At 41.4% G+C, this 21,903-nt stretch overlaps 1 protein-coding gene across 1 annotated transcript in view; it reads left to right on the top strand.

The window, feature by feature from the left end:
- MLLT3 (MLLT3 super elongation complex subunit) overlaps nt 1-21,903 on the top strand; it is a gene marked incomplete at its 3' end in the record, with an annotated part of 138,199 nt that overhangs the window by 62,375 nt on the left and 53,921 nt on the right. Inside the window, exons 2-3 of the mRNA XM_084305161.1 lie at nt 3,159-3,241; nt 7,120-7,263. Of these exons, the coding sequence (XP_084161287.1) occupies nt 3,159-3,241; nt 7,120-7,263 (227 nt within the window). The remainder of the gene's footprint in view (nt 1-3,158; nt 3,242-7,119; nt 7,264-21,903) is intronic.

The following is a 21,903-nucleotide window of genomic DNA, read 5'->3' as shown; positions in this document are numbered from 1 at the left end:
TCTCTCTTCTGTGGGTTACCTGACTTCTGGTACCTATCGCTTTCTCACTCCCCAAACTTTGCTAGGATGGTTGCCTGTTGGTTGACCTACACATGCTGTTACAGGAACCCTGGTTGCTAGGCGTGACAGTTCAACAAAACAAAAAAGAGCTTACATCAGTGGGTATTTGTGCAGACTGCACCAAGGTGCTGCTTCTGCCAGTATGTATAATAGCAGCATCCACAAGAAAGGTGAGAAAATTGTCACAACCTTCACTGTAGTTGTAGTCTATGCTCATGGATCTTTGCTCAGTTAGTTAATTCTTTTTTCCAGGAAGCTTTCAACCACAAGACTGTAGAATTCTATCTTTTCAGAAGCCCGCCTTTTGGTTTGGGAAGGCACACAGAGTAGTTTCCTTGTGCTAGAGGTTTTGTAGCCCATCGCCCAAGTTTCAACAAAGACTGCAAGTATAACAGACTTTATTTTTGGAACTGTAATGTGAAACTCTGACAGGGTACTATTCAGTATTGCTTACAGCTGTGTAAATCTGAAGGAAGAGAGATTTGAGAGAGGAAAAAGAAAAATATTTATGCTGACTGTTTTCTGCACCAATTAAGTGCTCAGGAAGAAGTTGATGTGACTTCAAAAAAAAATTGAAATGTGATTTGTGGCATACTATGTAATAGAGCCTGAAATATCTGTAGCAGCTAATGTATTACAGTTTTTAAAGTTTTTTATTTTTCCATCTGGATAATTTTCCATCTGGATAAATATCTCATGTTTAATATCTTCTTGTTTTAAGTGGCTTTCAGTCTTCTGTCTTTACATCTATAATGGCATTCAAATAATACCAGGAAGGCTTTCCCCTCAGGGTATCTTCTGAGTGTGAAGGAGGAGCAGGAGGGCTACTCTATCCTTGAAAAGCTGTCAGTATGTGTTACTGTAAACTCCTAGTAAACTATGTTTAACTAGGACTATTAAATTGATGTTTTCAGATGCTACAAAGCCTGCGTAAGGGAAGACATGTCAGCATAAGGTGATATACTGTTACTTTGAGGTTCTAAATTGAAATGTTTAGTTTCTACCTTAAAAGCTTTGTCTATCTGAAGCTACCTCTCAGTTTTGACCTATCATCTTAACGTTTTTTTACAAGATGTTTTCAAATCCCACTTTAACTGCATGTCCTCTTGTTTCCTGCCAAGAGAAGCAAAATAAGTTCTGTTGCTGGAAGCGTATGGTGTTCAAGAACAACTCTGTAAAGGAGATTATTTTTCCTCCATTTTTATCATCCTTTTCCTTTTCCATTGACTGCGTAAAGTAAGTAGGGTAGTGATAGACAACTGCAGCAGGTGAGCAGGGACTTGGAGTCTTCCTTATTCTTGAAGTCACTGTGTGAGGTTAGTGCTAGCAAAGCAGGAGGAGAATGGTGAGGTAGTAGGAAAAACTTCTGTGTTCATTGACTTGGAGATTAACCAAGCTTGCATGTCCTCAGAAAGCTGATGTGCTGATCGTGCTGTGGAGAATATGGTAGCAGTTATTTTTCTGGATGTTTTGGATAGACCTGGTCATCTTTCTGGGATGACAGAAGGTGCTAAGTGCCCACCCATGACACTTTGCTAAAGAAGAGTAATATTGGTATTTCAGCCTTGTGCAGTTAATTGCAAGACACACTTCAAATGATGTATATGAATAGTTTAAATTGCACCTGATACAGTGCAGTGAGCAGCTAGAAAGCAATTCTGAAAAGAGGACTTGTACTAGCCAACAATGACCCATGTGGCAGTGTGAAGTTTCCTTCAGGCAGCCAGTACTGAAAGAGCTAGAGCAACTTTCTGAAAAAGTCAGTCCTCCTGTATGAATTGCATCCTTCTATGAGTCTTCAGCAGAGATGCTGTCAGTGTCCTGTGGTATTGCTGAGATGATATGGCACGTGACTGTAGTTGTGCATATCAGTGCAGCACTGGAAGTGTATGAGTTTGTGCTGCGGGAGTTAGATGGTTTCTCAAGGTCAGCCTGTCTTTGTATTTGTTACCTGAACATCAGTTCTTTATAAAAGTTGTCATACAGCTGAAGAGGAAGAGAAGGCTTCTGTTTCAAGCTCTCTAGAGACGTGCTTTTTGTCACCAGCTTGACTTGACAGGCTACTGCCATTTGTCAGAGAGCTCAAGCTAATCCCTCAATGGGGATTTCATAGAACTAAAAGCCTCTGCATTTAACTGAAACTTGAAGGTAAATGTTGTACATTGGACCTGGTAAAACCTTCTGTGTAAGGTTTGTGAATCCTATAGGGTAAACCCCGGTACTGTTTTAACATAGTGAAACAGTTAACCACCCTCAGTGTTGTCAGTACGTACTGTAAAGTGATCATGTTTTATTTCACACTTTCCCACTGCCTGCCCTGACAATACAGATTTTTATTTTATTACCATTACTTCTAATTTAAGTATTTATTTAAATTAAATTCATTAGAATTAGGCTTTTATTAGTATTAGGTTATGAATGGATGAAGGGCAATCTCTTGCCCTCTACATATGTAAATTTCTCACGGTGGAATCCTCCAAATTTTCCATTCTCACGGCAATGGCTTAACAGCTCAATGTCCAGGTAGAGACCAATAATAAGTCATATCCCTCAGGGGTCGGTACTGGGACTAGTACTGTTTAACATCTTCGTTGTCAGTGATGTGGACAGTGGTATTCAGTGCATCCTCAGCAAGTTTGTGCATGACACCAAGCTGTGTGGTATGGTCAAAGTTCTGGAGAGAAGGGATGATGCCATCCAGGTGGAGCTGGATGGGCTTGAGAGGTGAGCCTACGTGAACCTCATAAAGTTTCCAGGACAAGTGCAAGGTGCTGCTGCTGGGTCAGGGCAATCCCAAATGTGAATACAGGTTGGATGGAGAAGGGATCGAGAGCAGCCCTTATGAGAATGACTTGGGCGTGTTGGTGAATGAAAAACTAAGCATGAGCTGGCAGTGCAGGCTTACAGCCCAGAAGGCCAACCATTTTCTGGTCTGTGTCACAGGAAGTGTGGCCAGTAGGATATGTGAAAAAATATGTCCTACTATGCGTGTGCAGTTTTCTAATGATGTTTTCAAGGAAGTGTTGTTGCAGATTATTTACTCAAGTTTTGTTTGCTTTCAAATCTTTCTGTTAAATAGATGTTTTTATCTTTTTCAGTGTGTAAGGATCCTCCCTACAAAGTTGAAGAATCTGGGTATGCTGGTTTCATTTTGCCAATTGAGGTTTACTTCAAAAATAAGGTAAGGAATCACTTTTCATTTAAAAGAGAAAAAACAAACAAACAAAATAAAACAAAAACTATATGGAAGTCTTTTAAGATATGTGCTTTAATTCATAAACACAGTTATAATTAATGTTTAAGGATGCATTTGTAACTGCTTTTAATTCAAAATCACTAATGTTTAGAAATATATAACTGTATTTAGTAGATAACTCTCTGAAGTTAGGATTACCTAATAAATTAAAGAAGATGAATTATTCAGTAGTTATTTAGAAGAACACTTATTGCTCAGAAGTAGACAGGCTTTAAATAATGCTTCAGAAAACTCAAAAGCCACTTTAAAATTTGAAGAAAGGAAGCTGATCTTGATCATGTTGATTTCATAATGAGCCCATTGTTCTGTTGTAAGTATTGCTGATCTTTATAATTTGTTCACATTTTTGGTCTTTGATAGAGAGTCTTTTAATCGTGTGTCCTAAGTCTGCATAAACATTCTTTTAGCTTATATGTGAACATTGATTCTACTCAACATTACCAGGGGGCATAGTTTAAAATGAAAATTAGTGTCATTCTACAATGCTTGCATTATTGTGATATCTCAAATTTAAGGTCTAAGTAAATACTGCACAGTAAGTGCAGTCCTTTAGATAACAAATACAGAGTTTTCCTTTAATGTACATAATGGGTTCTGTTTTACTCTTAACTTGTTCAGATGAAAAGAATTGGACTTGGGTGGAACTAAAGAAGAGAAAGCTTGCCTGATATTAGACTTAATGAAAAAAAAAATTAATAATTGCAATATTATAGGTTCATTTTGTATATCGTGTTTTGGTGGACCTATTATACTTCACATACGCTTCTAAGATACTTACCTAGTTATAACATCATTTTAATCAAGGCATTTTTTTACTTCCTTTAATATGTCAAATGCTTGGTGAAAAGCTAAAAAGACAAGAAAACAGATGCATAATAAGACCTTTTGCTGGAACCTGGCTCACGTAATTTGGGTTAGAGTACAACTTTGTTAGCTCTGTGTGCTTTCAGGTAGAAGTTCCAGTATTATCTTTCACAGAAACTCTGTTGAGGTATAAGGTGTAGATAATCCTGCTGAGGCACTTTCTAAGTCGTAGGTTTTGAAATTAATTTTGAAATGTTCCCTGTATCAATCTGTGAGGAATAAAGCTCATTCTACCCACCCCATTTGCTGTTGGATAGGGAAACAGAACTGTCTCAAAGTTGACTGGCCTCTTCGGAATGCTTTTTAGCTCTGTTTCAGACAGGAAAGCAGTTTGATTCATTACAAAAAATCAGATTTTATTAAAGAAAAGCAAAACCTTCTTCTTAGCTCATTTATTAAGAGCTCACCCCAGGCGGACTAAGTCAGAAGACGTTGATTCATTGAAGCATCTCTACAGAAAGCTTCCCACCCCACATTTCTTTCTCTGTTTTTCATTCAGACTTGTGATTGCCTTTGACTGTGGAGACCCGAGCGTCTCAGGAGTTCTCTTCAGGAGTTGTTGTTTAGACTGAAATCAAGAGGGCATCAGTAATTACAACTCAGCTCACCCTCAAGCACCATGCAGAATTAGGAAGTTTGCAAACATCCCCGCCCCTATTTTGGTGTAATGGAATACAACAAGCAGCAGTTGAATTGTGAGTCAGCTAGCTAGTTGTAGCAGCTTACCGTTTCTGGGGCCAGTACAATCCAAAGGAAAAGTGGCATAAAATTTGAGCTGGCATTCCTGAGGCAAATTACTGCTTTCTGGTGGCTCAGCTACTCATCTTCTTTCAAGATACTTCCATACTTCCAAGTATTCCAGAACTGAAGAATAGGATATAGAAGGAGGAAGAGGAGACAGAACATCATCACTTATTCAAGGTAGAAAACTTTACTGGTTCATAAGGAACCCTAATGAATGGAGAGGGCAGTGGTACAAGATGCCATGCGGATCAGGGAGAAAATGCACCCTTTCCCAGGACTAAATAGAAATTGGTAGAAAATCTAATAGTCATTTTGCCCTGACAGAAAATGTTCCAAGGCCAAAAGGATTGTGGAAGGAAAAAACGATCCTCTGCCAAAAATGTAATCATCATCGTCATCAGGATATAGTTGTTATCTGTTGAGATGAAGTCCTTGAAAAAAGGCTTTTAGGTTGAAAGACTTCTACTCTGGAAAACGCAGTCAGTTTAGAATAAGGTTCATAGACTGCACTATACTCTGCCTTCACTGTCAGGACTGTTTTGAAGTAATGGCAGTGCTAAAGGGAGTGCTTTGTTTAGTAAAAGTTTGACTTGAAATTATTGGTTTTGTCCATCTAACTTTCCACAGAATTCTTTAAAGACTTCAGTTTGTAAATTCTTGTAACTCTGCTTTCGTGATAAAGCTGGTGATACCAGCTGATTCCCTATAGCAACATGACCATTTTCTAAGCAGCCAGGGGAGTAAATTGCTTCCAATTTTTTTGCAAGAAATCATGTGTTCATCTTTAATGATAAGAAATGTCTTCATCCATGGTAGCCTTTGAAAATGGTCGATGAAGAAAAGAGACCATATAAGGCAACTACTGTCTTCTGTTTTCAGAAATAAGCTACTGCAGGCCTTTTATCTCAGGTCTCTTTCTGTTGTCTCTGCTCCAGGTTTAGAGATGGGATGCTGAGCCCTTGACTGCGCTTGAAAAATTTGACTTTTACAATATTACTTTTAGAGATTTCTGTACTTCCTGTTCTTGGCATCCTTGGAATCCTGAATCAAAACAACATTTTTTAATGTGATTTTTTAAGCATTTGGTATTTCTGTCACTGAACAGAGCACATTTTGATCAGATACAGCGTGGGTTATATGCTGAGATTTTGCTGTCTCTTCCTCTTCTTTCCTTTTGGCTCCCTTTTTACTAGCCTTTCCTGAATTTACCCTTTTACTTGTGTTCTGCCTAAAGACTGACATTGGTTTGGTGGCTTCTTTTGCACATCTGGATCCTTGGAGAAAGGGCTATTTAATGATGCTTTAAAAGAGCACTTAAGTTATTATTTATTATTAAATAATTATTATTAATTTATTTCCAAACTTCTGGAACAGAACTTTGTAAATGTATAACACAAATTGTACTTAATATCTTTTCTCTGGTTTTAGCAGTCACTGTAGTGTAGTTTTATTTAGTCACTGTAGTGTCCTTTTTCAGCTGACAATTTCTCAGAACAGTGGAGCGTTTTCTTCCAAGATAAATTTGCCTTTCCTGTTCTTTCTCTCTCCATATTGGTACAGGGAACATTCAGCTTCATTTTTTTTATTTTTTTATTTTTTTTTTTAACTACAGTGGCAGAGAACTTTAAATGCTTGGAAGCTGTGGTGGAATACTTGAATTCTATCTGACCACAATAGTTCAAGGCAAAGAAGTATCATTAATAAACAAACAGATACCATACATGGGAGTTCAAATATAGTTTGCTGCAACAGTCTCATTCTTAGCTTTTTTTTCCAACCTTTTGGGATCTAAGGAAGAATTTGTATCTGAAAATTTACTGCAACGTGGTCTTTACTACAGCTCAGAAATGGTTAAAATTATTGTGTTGGTGACTGAGTTAACTAGTGTAAATTGAATCATGTTATACATGTACATGTCTTTAGCCTATGCCAGACATGATGTAACACTTTCAACTAAGCCTTGTCAGGACAGCTTGAAGTCCATGTATTTTACCATGTGTTACCGTGGGCTGATAGGAACTTCTCTGATTTACTGTAGCTCAGCTGATGGGCTGTGTAAGAAGGAATTCTCTCAGAACACAGAATGGTTAAAAACAACTTAATTTAATTTTAAATGACAGTCTTATGTAGCCCTTGTTTTCAATTTAGTTAGTTTTGGTGTTAGATCTTTCTGTCTGGTTATTTTCAACCCTCAGGAAGAACCTAAGAAAGTTCGATTTGACTATGACTTATTCCTGCACCTTGAAGGCCACCCACCTGTAAATCACCTCCGCTGTGAAAAGCTCACATTCAACAACCCGACAGAGGAATTCAGAAGAAAGCTGCTAAAGGCAGGAGGGGTGAGTCCTGCACCCGTGTCAAAAGCAATCACAATAAAGACGTTGCTGCTTATTGCTGGTGCATGATTAGTGTAATAGAGATTGACCTGGCAGTGAAACTAAATGAAGTGTCTTTGTTATTAACTTAGTAAAAGAGCTCAATGCTTGTTTTCAAGTTGAATGGGTGAACAAATGAGAATGTGCCTACCTCAAATACACAATTAGATAGTTGCATCTGATGCCTCTTAACACCCAAGTGATTCATATTTATTTCTGCAAAAGAGAGCTTAGGTTTTTATACGTGAAGCATTGCTTGCTTGACACTCCACAGATGAAATACAGAAGGGCTATTTTGATGAGAGTAATAAGAGCATAAAGTTTTTCTCATTTACTGAGAAATTATTCTATATAAAGCAGAATGAATTCAGTAGTTGTAGAACAAGTTAGAAACAGTAAGTATCAGTAAACATGCTGCATTTCATATAATATATATTACACAGTCTGAACCAGAAAATTAACCAAGACTTGTTCACAATTTTTTAGAATTAGTGTGTACGTAAAAGCCCAAAGGAAGTTAGCCTCTTCAGAGGTAAGAAGGGGTCATGCCTTTAGAAACATATTTATATGACATTTTGTCTGTTAGGGCTCTGCTGAATTTCACAAAATGGCAGGATCGCTCATTCTGGCAGGAGCCACAAGAGGTTCAGCCTGGGCTCAGGCCGGGCTGCTCAGGGCTTCACCCAGCCGGGACACGAAACCTCCAGGCCACAGAGGCCCAACCTGCCTGGGCCCCAGCTCCACAGCCAGGCTGTACTGGTGGGGAAAGGCTTCTCCTTGTCTCCAGCCAGAGCCCCTCGTGCCTCAGCCCATGCCCTGCCTCCCACCCCCCCATCACACACCCCTGGGCAGAGCCCGGCCGCATCTCCTCTGTCTCCTCCAGCCGCCCCTTCTCCCAGCTGAACCAGCCCTGCTCCACAGCCTCACCTCACAGGGCAAGGCCTCCAGCACCACTGCCTTGGTGCCTCCCCTCCTTTCTGCCTGTTTGTGTGTTTTTCCAGTACTCTGGAGCCCAGAAATGGGAGCAGCATCTAGAGCACCAAGCAGAGTGGACAGCTCCTGCTCTCACCTGCCTCTAGGGCCATGTCCTGGTCCCACCACCCCAGGCATTGCTTCTTAGGCACATGGCTGGCTCCAGCTCAGCTCACTGCCATCAGCACCCAGAGCTGTCCTCCAAAGCTTCTCTCCTTCCAAGGCTGTGTGGCTGCAGGACTTGGCATCTGTCCCATGTCTCATGAGAATTTTGTTAACTTGTTCCTCCAGCCTGTTTGGGTCCCTATAGGTGGCACCCCTACTTTTGAGTGTCAGCTGCTTCCCTTCCATAGTATGTTGATGAATAGGATTGTGTTCTGTCTCCTCCTGTGGGCCACAAGTAGAGACGTGCAAGCCTACATTTTGTGTACGTACATTAGGCCAATGCTTATCTTTATAGTTTTGGGCAGTCAAAAGTATCAAAAATGGTTAGCCCTATTTAATGCAAATACACAACAGTAGGTTCTAGGCTCAAGATAAGAGGGAGCTAGTTTGTGAATATTCTGTCTGCTGAAGAGGATCTTTGAAACAAAGCAAAAGTAAGTAGTAGGTATAGTCTGAAAGACCGTGTTATCCTCCTGGAGAAGAGAACTGTTACTACTATAATGCTATTGAAATAGAAGCATGAGCTGTGCTTTGTGTTTGCATTTATTAGGTATGAGAGGGTATCAGTGTCTGGACAGCATATTGTCTTTTTAGCGTGTTTCCAAATAAAACATCAGGATTGTACTCTGGAAAACTTAATGAGCAACTGCTTTAATATTAATCATAATCAGGTCAATTGTCAATGAACAAGATTTAACCACAAGTGTAATAAGTCTAAATGTATTCTGACAGGGACTTTGACAGAGTAGGATGAGTAAAAAGGAAAAAAAAAAAAAGATAACACTAAACATCCCCTTTTATTGTTCATTTTATGTGCCTTCTAATTTTATGTTTCTTGAATTAACAAAGGCAAAAATGCTGCCTAATTGTAAACAATGAAATACAGGATGTTTTAATTGAAGCCTTTTCCTGAATGTATCAGCATTCTTAAAAGGCAATGATGTGAAGTTTTTTTCTTCTGGAGGAGGCAAACTGCTTTTTTTAATTATTATTATTATTATTTTTATTTCTCCAATCTGCTTCCAAGAAATGGATCTCGTTCTTGAAGCTGTCATTCATTCACGCTTCTCTCTTTAGGTTTTCTGACCTAGGGAGGTCAGTTTCTGTCCAACTGACTCAGGAGACATGAACTAATAACATTCTGTCAGTCTCAGTGTTATAGGTCTTCATGAAGGGCTTACATCTCCCAACATTGAAAGGTCCATTATACTTTTATGACATATTGTCCATGGGTTTTGTTTTAGTTGTTGAAAGCTAGCTCTCGCTTCTAAGTGTAGGTAGAATAGACAGTTTAATGAATCCATGATACACTAACTTATCTGCAACTACAGTGCTTTATGCTGAGAAAGGCAATTACAGGAAAATAAAAGAATTCGCAGGTACTTAAGTATCAGTAATTAATACTGCTAGCTTACAACTGCCTCTAAGAAAAAGTAAGAGTAATGAGTTGCTGAATTTTCCTCAACCAGTGACAAGGCAGGCCAAATCAGGTTAATGTCCTTCAAAATGAATGAGGTACTATATTAATGCAAAATGTGGAGTGGTAGCTTTAGGAAAAGCACTTGAAGGTGGAGGACTTCTGCTGACATGCTTATAAGTAATAGTGTAAACCACTTAATTTCTGTGCATCTCAAAACCCAGACCCCTCATTAGTTTTGTTCTCCAAGGAAAAGTTCGGAGATGTAGTTCAACTGAAGTAGACTATTAAACATGATTATTTATAGTTTTAAAGAACATTTTTATATAACAAAGACTACATCCTTCTGAAGGAAAAAGTGCAGGCTTTATATAAAATGTTATGTACCCAACACATCATTTAAATGTAAAATAAGGCATAAGTTTTAAGGAAGCAAGCTAGAAGAACAGCTGTAGTTAGCGTTTACTCTTGGAAGTATTTGGCTTCACTCAGGAGCTGAACCTGGAATTTCTTTGCATGTTGCCTTTTTCAGAATAGTCGTATCTAAGCATTTTAGTCCTGTCTAAACATTTATTTTTTACTGCAGAATTTTCTTGAGATGTCATTTGGATGTTCACGACTCTGCTCTTCCCTCACACCACATACTTCATTGTATCCCAAATGCAAATTAGCAAGGAATATTTGCTACAGCCAATGTTCTTCTGTCTTTCAGAGTAATAAGCTATTTCTTAAAAGGAAAAAAAAAAGCACAGAGATTGCCAGTGCCTTCTTCTGGTTTCCTTTCACACCTTCTCCATATGTATCCTGTCCATTATGTGCCCTAAGGTCTGACTGGTTCTCTTGCAGCCCACTGAGAGAGTAAGAGTAACATTTGGATATCCCAGGTAATAAACTGCACAACTCTGCAGTGTTTCTATATCCACTACTACTATACTACTACCCACTAAGCCAAGTATGATATTTAGAGTGGTGCCATTCAATAAGATAAACTCTGTGAAATATTTCTATCTTAGTGTTATATTTGGTATCATGAGAACTGAAGCATAAATGATCCCTCAGTCTTGATTAGTAGGAGGTTACCAAACTACAGACTTTCAATGATAGAATTATTAGGGTTGAAAAAGATCTCCCACAAGATCTCCAAGATCATCTGGTCCAACCATCCCCCTATTACCACTGTCAGACACTAAACCATGTCCCTAAGCACCAGGTCCAACCTTTCCTAAAACACCCCCAGGGATGGTGACACCACCACTTACTTCCCTGAGCAACCCCTTCCAATGTCTGACTGCTCTTTCTCAGAAGAACCATCTCCTCATTTCCAACCTGAACCTCCCCTGGCACAACTTGAGGCCATTCCCTCTAGTCCTACCACTAGTTATCTGCAAAGAGAGGCTGACCTGCAGCTCCCCACACCTTCCTTTCAGGTATCTGTAGAGAGCAATAAGGTCTCCCCTGAGCCTCCTCTTCTCCAGACTAAACAATCCCAGTTCCCTCAGTTGCTCCTCACAGGACTTGTGTTCCAGGCCCTTCACCAGCTTTGTAGCCCTTCTCTGGACATGCTCCAGGGCCTCGATGTCCTTCTTGTAGTGAAGGGCCCAAAGCTGAACACAGTCCTTGAGGTGCAGCATCACCGGAGCTGAGTACAAGAGGACGATCACCTCCCTGGCCCTGCTGGCTGCACTGTTCCTGATACAGACCAGGATACCATTGGCCTTCTTGGTTGCCTGGGCACACTGCTGGCTCATGTTCAGGTGAGCATCAATTAGCATCCCCAGATCCTTTTCCTCTGCACAGCTTTCTAGCCATTCTGCCCCAAGCCTGTAGCATTGCATGGAGTTGTTGTGGCCAAAGTGCACGACTCAGCACTTAGCCATGTAGAACCTCATCCCATTCCTATTGACCTGTCCTGTCCAGGTCCCACTGCAGGGCCTTCCTATCCTCCGGCAGATTGACGCTTCCCCCCAACTTGGTGAAATCTGCAAACTTGCTAAGGATGCACTCAGTTCCCTTGTCTAAATCATCAATGAAGACACAAAAGGGCATGGGCCCCAACACTGCCCCCTGGGCAGCACCACTCATGACCAGAATCTGAGAATTATTTTTTTAGCCTTATAGGAATATTGGCTTCAGAAAATGTATTTCTGTACTCAGGGAGATAAATAGAAACCTTTTGGCTCAATTTTATAGAGGCTATATCCAATTTGCAAAGTCCTTCATCAAGGTTTGCCATCTTCTGAAACATTTTTTACTTAATGAACTTTCCCCTATGCCCTGACAAGTTTCTATTTATGCTTAGGTCTTTCTCTGCCTTTTACCTACATTCATTTGTTCTCATAAACGTTAACAAAAGTTTATGGAGAAAAAAAATATGCTTTCAAGAGTATACTGAGCAAATTCAGTCAAAATATTCAGTATAATTCTCTGTTCTCTTTCCATATCTACAGTAAATTACATTTCCCTTAGAAAATTTTATTTCCACAGCAAACTTCAGAAATTTTTGCCTCTACTTTCACAGCGTAGTACCCAATGATGAGAAACTAATATGTAATATGTTTCTATTTATGAATCAAGAGGGAAGAAAGACATTAAACAGGGTGCATTTTTTTTTTTAAAAAAAAAAGGTATCAGAGTAGAAATTCAGGTTTTCTGGAAAAAAAAAATCAGAACCACTGCTTTCTTTTTTTCCTTTTTTTTTTTTTTCCAAATCTTTTTGTTTTCACTCTGTTAAAGTTTAGAAATATCTTTCCAATTACTCCAGAAACCTATGTAATACATGTTTTAAAATGTGTTCTTTGTCCATATAATGAAGATGAAATCACGGGGATTTCCCTCTTCTCTCCCCTTCCTTTTTCTTTGCAATTCTTCAGTGTCAGTTGGAAGAGTTGGCTTTTACCCAGAGCCAACTTCAGGTATAATGCTGCTCGAGGGAAGGGATTATCTTTAAGCTTGTGCTTTTCATAATTAGGTAATAGAGTTTTCTTAAACTATATATTACTTTAGTTTCAAGCAAATAACTTAAAAGAATTCAAAAAGATTTTCTATTCCCTTTAGGCTGTAGGTTTTTGTTAATGGTATTATCATCATTTTTTGAATAGGAATAATAGTGGTTCAGGGAAATTATGTTTGTTGTTTCTCTTAGTGCTTTCAGTAGTGAATGAACTTGTTCTTCACCGTGAAATGATGTGGGGTGGCAGCAGCCCAGGACCACACAAAGAAATTGGCTTATTCTGTATGCCAGACAAGTTTAATTGCATTTTCAGTGCTGCAGAAATGTAATGGGCCATTTTGCCTGGAATTCTAACAGATACGTAATAGAACTGACTAAAAGTATGATTCAAATATTTCAGCAGCATGTTATGGAGAATTTTATCTACTTGTCTAAGACTGCTGTGTGGAGGTGTTCCTGGATTACCAGCTAATTAAATGAAACATGAAGTAGCTTGGTGTGGACCTTTTTGAGGCAAGATTATTCCAGCTGTGATGGCCTTCTTGTATTGGAAAACAAAAGTAGGAGACAGATGAGCTTTTTGATAGTGCTTCATTCCCCTGCAGAAACTCTGATGTTCTTTGAGGAGATTGTCTTGATGTGGAACAACTGTGACAGCTCATGAAGTTTTTTAACTGTGAGAATCTGTGTAGTATGGTAGGACTGATTAATGCATATCAGGAATCACAGGATGCATGTTTGCAGAAATTATTGGTAAGAGAAGACCAGCTTCCATCGAACATTTGAGGCCATTCTTCATGCTTTCTCTACTGGGATCTGAAAAGTGTTGTTTTGGAGTTTTGAAAAAAAATGTTTTGGAGTTTTGAAAAAAAATGGTTGTTGGATAGCTGGGTACTCCAAGTTGTTTAACATGCTGGTTGATAGCACTTGTCTTGGTCAGGTCAATTTTTGTAGGGCAACTTGTGAATTAGAGGGCAACTTGTGAATCAGCTTGATGAAACAGGTAGAATTGTTCCTTCCCAGCACGAGTACCTGTTCTACCTACTGTGTTTTGGGAGAATTAACTTTTCCTTTGCCCTTGCCCTTTCAGTTAAAACAACTGGCAGACAAAGGTTTAAATTACTAGTCCAATAGCTGCAGGGTGGCAACGTGGATGTTTGGTGAACTAGAGGCATGAAAGTACTGGGAGCAGATCTATTTGGATACTTGTCTGTATATAGTGGTTTATGACATAGTGATGCACATGGCAGAAGGATATTATTTTTCTCTGGAATTTGATAGGAAGAGTGTTTAAAAAAGGAAAAATAACTATCTTGTATTTTTGCCTGCGATGGCAATGAGAATAAAAGATAGTTTATGCGCACTCTTCCTTTTGCTCTGTGGTCAGAGATAATAACTCTAGTAGATAATATCAACAAGATGTTAATATCATATTTGTATGCTCCACTAAGATTTAGCCTTGCATTGTTTTCATTTTTTTTTTTTATTGGACATGTTATTAGGATGAGATCTTGTTAAACTTTATTTTTGATGTTAACTCTTTCCTATCTTAAGCTAAAACTTTTTTAAGGAATGGCTTACTAACAGTGGTATAGGAAACTTCCTAGTTACAGCATTAAAAAATAAAATAAAATTAAAGTAGTTTTCTCTTGCTCCAGTTTATTATCTTGTGTTGAGGAGCTGCCTACACTGATGCTCCAGCTCTGCTTTCATGGAGAAAGTGAGACGGAATGTGTCTCTGACTTGGATTATTAAAATAACTCCCCTCTCAAAACTGTGCGTTAACTGCAGTCTATGGTGCTGCTGGAGCTGATAGTCCTTGGAGCAGGACAAGGAATAACATCAGTGGACATCTCTGTTTTCTCCTGTTTTTGCTCATTCATATCAGGTGGCTGTTCTATTAATCAGTGCTGGTATTAGTCTGTCTTCTTTGTCTTGACCAGTATCCTCTGACCTGTAGTCATCACCTCTCCATATTTAGTAGATTTCAGGCTGGCTTTCTTGGGAGTTGGCTTTCACTCACTAACTTTTTATATGCCTTACGAAATAACTTATCAACGCACCAGTACCCTTGTGGATCTTTGAAGTACCCTTTCTTGAGATAGTCTACGCTGAGGATGCATGGAGCCTCTGGGCCAGTCACGATGGGGTGCTTTTGCCACTCATTCCCAGTTAGACTTACTTCAGCTTCCAGTACAGTTAGCTCTTGGGATCCCCCCGTCACTCCAGAGATAGAGATGAGTTCTGCCCCTTGGTGGCTTGACGGCATTAGGGTACACTGTGTGTCTGTGTCCACTAAAGCTTTATATTTCTGTGGTTCCGGTGTGCCAGACCATCGAATCCACACAGTCCAGTAAATCCGGTTGTTCCTCTCCTCTACCTGGCCAGAGGCAGGGCCCCACTAGTCCTGGTTGGAGTATCTATCAATTAATTCTTCCAAATGTGAAGCAGAGGTCTCTTCGTCAAGATCAGGAGTAATACTAGCCCTTCTACTGCCCCTGAGGGACTGCCCAACTGGAAACAGAAACAGAAATCCTCCTAGAGGCCCCTTTTCTTGCTGCTGTATCTTTCTGCAGCTCACGTACCCGAGCAGCTAGGGCCGAGGTCGGTTCACAGTCTCACTTCCTCATATCTTCCCCGTGGTCATGTAAATAAAATCACAAGGTGATTTTATTGTGGTGAGTGTCCCGGATTGTCCCTTGCTTGAGCCAGAGACTGCTGGCACATAATGGCTTCAGGATTCTCCCATCTAGCTGAGGAGGAAACTGTGTTCTTCTAACCGTTGGGACAGTCTCTCCACAGCTGAAATGCAGGCCTGTACTGGGGCAGAGAGATTTTCTTCATATTTATGGAGCTGGTTGGACATGTTATCCACAGTTGGCCCCATCCTGTCCTCCCAATCCATTGCTGCCAGTGTGCTGGCATGTGATGGGCGTGCAGCCTGTACAAACGTCTGCCACATGGATGCTGTGCAATGGACTTCATCAGGGTCTTTAGGTGTCTGGGCATTGTTCAAACCTCTATAAATATCTCCAGCACAGCCAACTACTGTGGGTGCTGGATACCTTTATCTATAGTGGTCCACTTGCCTACTTGATATACAATATCTTCCTTGTGGGGATACCTTTCTTTCACAGCTGCCAGGAGTCACCTCCAGAGGCTGAGAACCTGTGCCTCTCTCCCAATTACTCTATCAATGAGCCTTTCTCTAGAGAGGGATCCTAGCTGCTTGGCTTCTTTGCCTTCTAGCTCTTGGCTATTGGCCCCAGTGTCCCAGCATCGAAGCAGCCAGGCAAGGATGTGCTCACCCGGATGATGACTGAAATCCTTCCGTATTTCTCACAACTTGCTCAAGGATAGAGATTGAGTGTTTTATGACTCATTTATGATTTCGGTCTCTTCTTCCTGATGTTGCCATAATGCTGCTGCTTTAGAGCTGCCTGCCTTTTCCTCTTCTCCCTCCTCCTTAGGAGGAGCTTCTTCCCTTACTAAACAAGCTGACATCCGTTTCCATTGTTTTGTCTTGGCTATAGGGGTGACTGACACCATAGATGGTTGGTCCTCAGGGCTGGTCACAGTGTGTTTTATCTCATCCTTGAATTCAGAAACTTCCCTATCCCCTTGAGGGTGCTGGGCAATGTTAATTGACATTTGATAGGTGTAAGCCAGACCCCAGCAGCATGCAGCAAGCTGGTGGAGTTCTCTGGTATTGCCAGGATCTGGGCATGCGTCTTTCAAACATTATACCTGTTTTCTTGGATTTTGAACTTGTTCAGGGGTGAAGTTAAGAACCATCAGAGGAGAAAACCATGACAGGTACCTGCCCATACCCCCACACACACCTTGCCACCCACAACTACTTTGTCTTGGGGCAGGTCCTTGGATGATATTCTTAATAAATTGTTTGACCTTAGGGAGAAAGACAAACACTAGAAGTAGCAATAGGAGGATAACATCTGACCAAGGATATCCAAAATACTCAAAGGCTGCTGCAATTAGCCCACTGGAAGAGAAGAAGAAGGCACCACCCCTGATATTATTCACGGATTGACTGCTAGGGGAGAAAAAGAAGGTGCTGTAATTCTTAATATTTCCAAGAAGATAATCTCCAGGAGACAAGAATGATAACAATGCAGGGCCTGAGTACCAGATGAAACTGAAGGCTGGCATGTTACAGCACAGCATGATAAAGAAACCAAACACAAATTTCAACATGTTCTCTGATCGGATGTAGAGGAAAAAAGAGAACAGAGAAAGGACTAGATACAACATAATCACACAGAAAAATATTAACATAAAACTGAACATTGTGACTAGCAGTATGTTAGTTGTAAATACTTCAGCCAATTCTACTGTTATCTCAACCATCGAGCCCCATGTTGGGCGCCAAAAAGGACTGTGGTGGTTTTGCTCGGGTGGGCAGCCGAGCTCCACCACCACCGCTCTCTCACTCCCTCCTCCTCAAAGAGGAAGGGAGAGAAAATACAACACAAAGAGGTTGAGGTTTGGGATGAGAGTGGTTTAATTAAAGGGAAAGGGAATGGGGAGAAAAAGAAGAAAAGGAAAAAAAAAAAAAAAAAAAAAGGAAACAAGGCCACGTGGAAGCACAGAGAGAAAGGAAAAAAAAATTATCTACTTTCTATCAATGAGTGATGTTTGGCCTCGTCCTGGGAAGCAGGGCCTCAAAATGCATAGTGGTTGTTCAGGAGGAACAGCCCCCTCCCCCACGAGAGCCCCCCCTTTTATTGCTGAGTGTGACATCAGGTGTTATGGAATATCCCTTTGGTTGGTTTAGGTCAGCTGCCCCGGCAATGTCCCCTCCCCATCACTTGCTCACCCCCAGCCTGCTGGCTCTTGGGGGCTTGGAAGGAGTCCTGATGCTGTGCCGGCACTATGCAGCAATAGACACAACACTGGAGTGATATCAGTGCTGTTCCAGCTATGAGTGCAGAGCACAGCACTGTGTGGGCTGCTGCAGGGAAAGGTGACTGCATCCCAGACAGACCCAACACAGTTGTGTACTAAAACAGAACTCTTTGTTCAGACTGTATTGTTTCTTACCTGAATTTCTTTTTCCTCTTTGTATCTAGAAAGATGTACTATCCCAATCTGTTTTTTCTATGCTTCCCTGCATCTCTGTAGTCTCATGCTTTAAAGTTTGCCTTTAATTTTTTAGGTGCTAATTTAATTCCTTGACAGTTTACGTAGAGCATGTTTTATTCAGATACTGTATCCCTTCCAAAGTTTGCGGGCTTGCTAGTGATGGCCATTTTTCCTGTTTTATTCTCAAGTTTGTGTTGAGACTGCCTTTCTATCTACTGCCAAATATGATATTGGAAGCCTTGAATAATATGCTACCAGTGAAACTTGCATTGCAAGTGTCCTTTTCAGCCTAGTGTTTAGATTCCCTGACTGTTTTCTTATGTCACTGGTACAGCGTGGCCAAGAACACAGAGAGCTGCCCAGCACTATCAAGTTCCTTTTTGAGAAACCATCTTTGTCAGTACCATGTAGCTGCTTGTTGGTCTCTTCCAGCACTGCAGTTGTTCGTGCCTGATACAACCACTCAGCATTAGAGTCTTCTTCTTACCAACTATTTGTAGGACTTAGGACAAGGATGCTTTTTCATCTCCTTCTCTCTTTTAGTGGCTTAGTTGTTGTTGTTTTTTTATGACAGTTTCAGCAGAGAAAGTTTGAGGTTTGGGAAATCTCCGTCAGCTGTGAAGAAGCCATCATACCTTTAACACATTCGGTTCTAACAATGATCCCCTGAAACCCTATCAGGCATTATGTATTGACAAAGCCATATCCTTCATTTCATTGGGCAGTTTTCTCCTGTTTCTCTGTGATCCTTGTGTGATCAGACAGCTTCAACAGCTGCCAGCCATCTTTGTACAGAGCTGTGCACTGTAAAACCCCCACTGCCATGACAGGCAGCCCTAGGGAGCACCAGTGGGTGCCTGGTGGGATGAGGATTTTTGTCTTCTCTTGTGCTGTGGCAGGCTCCTGAGTCTGTCTCAGAGAGGGTAGAGTACACCTCCACCAGTCAATTTCCCTCTCTGACTCCCTTTAAACTAGAGTTGCATGGGGAGGAGAACCTCAATCCATTCTGCTTCTCCCAGTTGGACACCAGTGTCAGTGGTAGGTGCCCAGAGTCTGGAGAAGGGTCACAGGTCAGCAGGAGAGCACCTGAAGGGCAGCACAAAGGAGTTCCAGCCACTCCAGCCAGTAAGTTAGCCTCATCGGGTGCCCAACTCAAATGTCTCCAAGAAAATGCATGTAGCATGGGGAATAAACATGAAAAGGCACATGGAAAATAGGGAAGTGCTTGGTGACAGCCAGCATGGCTTCACTAAGGGCAGATTGTGACTGACAAATCTGGTGGCCTATGATGGGGTTACAGGATTAGCAGAAGAGCAACTGACATTATCTACCTGGACTTGTGCAAAGGATATCATTCACACCATGATATCCTTGTCTCTCAATTGGAAAGACATGAATTGGATGGACGGACCACTCGGTGGGTAACGGATTGTATGGATGGTCATATTCAAAGTGTTTTGGTAAGGCTTTTTGAAGTATGTTAACAGGAAAAGGAGGACTGGAGCAAACATTGGTCTGATACTTAATGAGGATGGTCACATAACAAATAGGGAGATAGACAAAGCAGAGGTGTTTGGTGCATTTTTTGCCTCTCTTCAACACCAGTGATGGGCTCTGGGACTCCTGCTACCCTGAGTTGGAGGACTCTGACTGTGGGAATGATAAATTCCTTGCTAACCCTGAACTTGTGCGGGATTTGCTGCTCCACCTGGGTCTATGCAAGTCCATGGGCCCTGATGGGATTCATCTCAGAGTACTCAGAGAGTTGGCTGATGTCATTGTGGGACCTCTCTCAATTATTTTTCAATGGTCTTGGGAATCTGGAGATGTCCTAGTTGACTGGAAGCTGGCAAAAGTGGTCCCAGTTTTCAAAAGGGCAAAAAAGATGTGGGCAATTACAGGCCTGTCAGTCTCACTTCAGTGCCTGGTAAAATTATGGAGAAGATTATTCTGGGAGTTATTGAAAAACACATAAAGGACAACTCAGTCATTGGTCAATGCCAACATGGGTTCACTAGGGGAAGGACATGTCTAGCAAACATAATTTTCTTCTAGGACAAGATCACCCAGCTAGTTGACCAAAGGAAGCCAGCCAATGTAATCTTTCTGGATTTCAGTAAAGCTTTTGATACTGTCTCTTACAGTATCCTTCTGGGCAGTCACCACCACTGTGAAGTTCAACAAGAGCAAGTGCCAGATTCTGCGCCTGGGAAGCGGCAACCCTGGTTATACGTATGGACTGGGGAGCGAGATGCTGTAGAGCAGCCCCACAGAAAGGGACTTGGTGGTTTTGACCAGCAGCAAGCTGAACATGAGCCAGCAGTGTGCCTTGGTAGCCAGGAGGACCAACCATATCTTGGGGTGCATCAAGCACAGCATTGCTTGCTGATCAAGGAAAGTGATTGTCCCACTCTGCTCTGTGCTGGTGTGGCCTCATCTCAAGTGCTGTGTGTGGTTTTGGGTGCCACATTATAACAAAAATAGTGTCCGAAGTAGGGCAACAAATATTGTAAAGGATGTACAGGAGAAGATGTATGAGGAGCAGCTGAAGTCACTTGGATTGTTAAGCCTGAAGAAGAGGAGACTGACGGGAGACCTTACTATTATTATCTACAACTTCCTCATGAGGGGAGCGGAGGGGAAGGTGCTGAGCTCTGCACCTTCTGACCAGTGATAGGACCTGAGGAAATGCCTTGAAGCTGTGACAGGTGGGGTTCAGGTTAGGTATCAGGAGAAGGTTTTTAACCAAGAGGGTGGTTGGGCACTGGAATAGGATCCCCAGGACAGCAGTCATGGGACCGAGCCTGCCAGAGTTCAAGAAGTGTTCGGACAGCACTCTCAAGACACATGGTTTGATTTCCTGTTACTTATTTATTTATTGAAGGGTCCTTTGAGGGTGTAGGAGTTGGACTCAGTGATCCTTGTGGATCCCTTCTAACTTGGATTTTCTATGATTCTGCGATTCTAAATTGGAGAGATGTGGGTTTGATGGACAGACTGCTCACTGGATTAAAAATTGACTGGATGATTGCATTCAGAGAGTTGCAGTCAAGATCTTGATATCCAAGTGGAGACCAGTGACAAATGGCATTTCACAGTATATTACATGGTATTGGAAGCGGTGCAATATAACATCTTTGTCAGTGACATGGACAGTGAAATTGAGTGCACCTTCAGCAAGTTTGCCCATATCACCAAGCTGTGTGGTGTGGTCAACATGCCTGAGAGAAGGAATGGAGCTGTACGGGCTTGAGAGGTGGGCCTGTGTGAACCTCATGGAGTTCAACAAGACAAGTGCAAGGTGCTGCACTGGGGCCAGGGCAATCCCAAATGTGAATACAGGCTGGCTGGAGAAAGGATTGAGAGCAACCCTTATGAGAAGGACTTGGGCGTGTTGGTGGATGAAAAACTAAGTATAAGCTGGCAATGCAGACTTACAGCCCAGAAGGCCAACCATTTTCTGAGCTGCATCAAAAGCAGCATGGTCAGCAAGTCAAGGGGGATAATTCCCTTCCACTACTCTGCTCTTCTGAGAAGCCACCTGGAGCACTGTGTTCAGCTCTGGGGCCCCAACATAGGAAGGACATGGACCTGTTAGAGCAAGTCCAGAGGAGGACCACAAAGATGATCAGAGGGCTGGAGCATCTCTCCTATGAAGACAGGCTGAGGGAGTTGGGGTTGTTCAGCATGAAGAAGAGAAGACTGGGCCTTCTAGTTCTTAAGGGGGGTCTACAGGAAAGCAGGAGAGGAACTCTCTGTCAGGGAGTGTAGTAATAGGACAAGGGGTAATGATTTTAAACTAAAAGAGGGGAGATTTAGGTGGAATGGAAATGGAATTCATACACTGGGTTTAAAAGATTCAAGAGGAAGTACTTTTTCTGTAAGGAAGAAATTCTTCACTATCTTTAAAAGTCTCTTCCATCCCAAACTTTTCTATGATTTTTTAAAGTTAGCATTAGCATTATTAAAAACAATGACATGGATACAGCTTCTGGTA

The sequence above is a fragment of the Netta rufina genome, assembly GCF_964035555.1.
Source record: "Netta rufina genome assembly, chromosome: Z".
Taxonomy (NCBI): Eukaryota; Metazoa; Chordata; class Aves; order Anseriformes; family Anatidae; genus Netta; species Netta rufina.
Note: the sequence above shows the minus strand (reverse complement) of the source record. Positions and strands in the feature narration are given on the sequence as shown.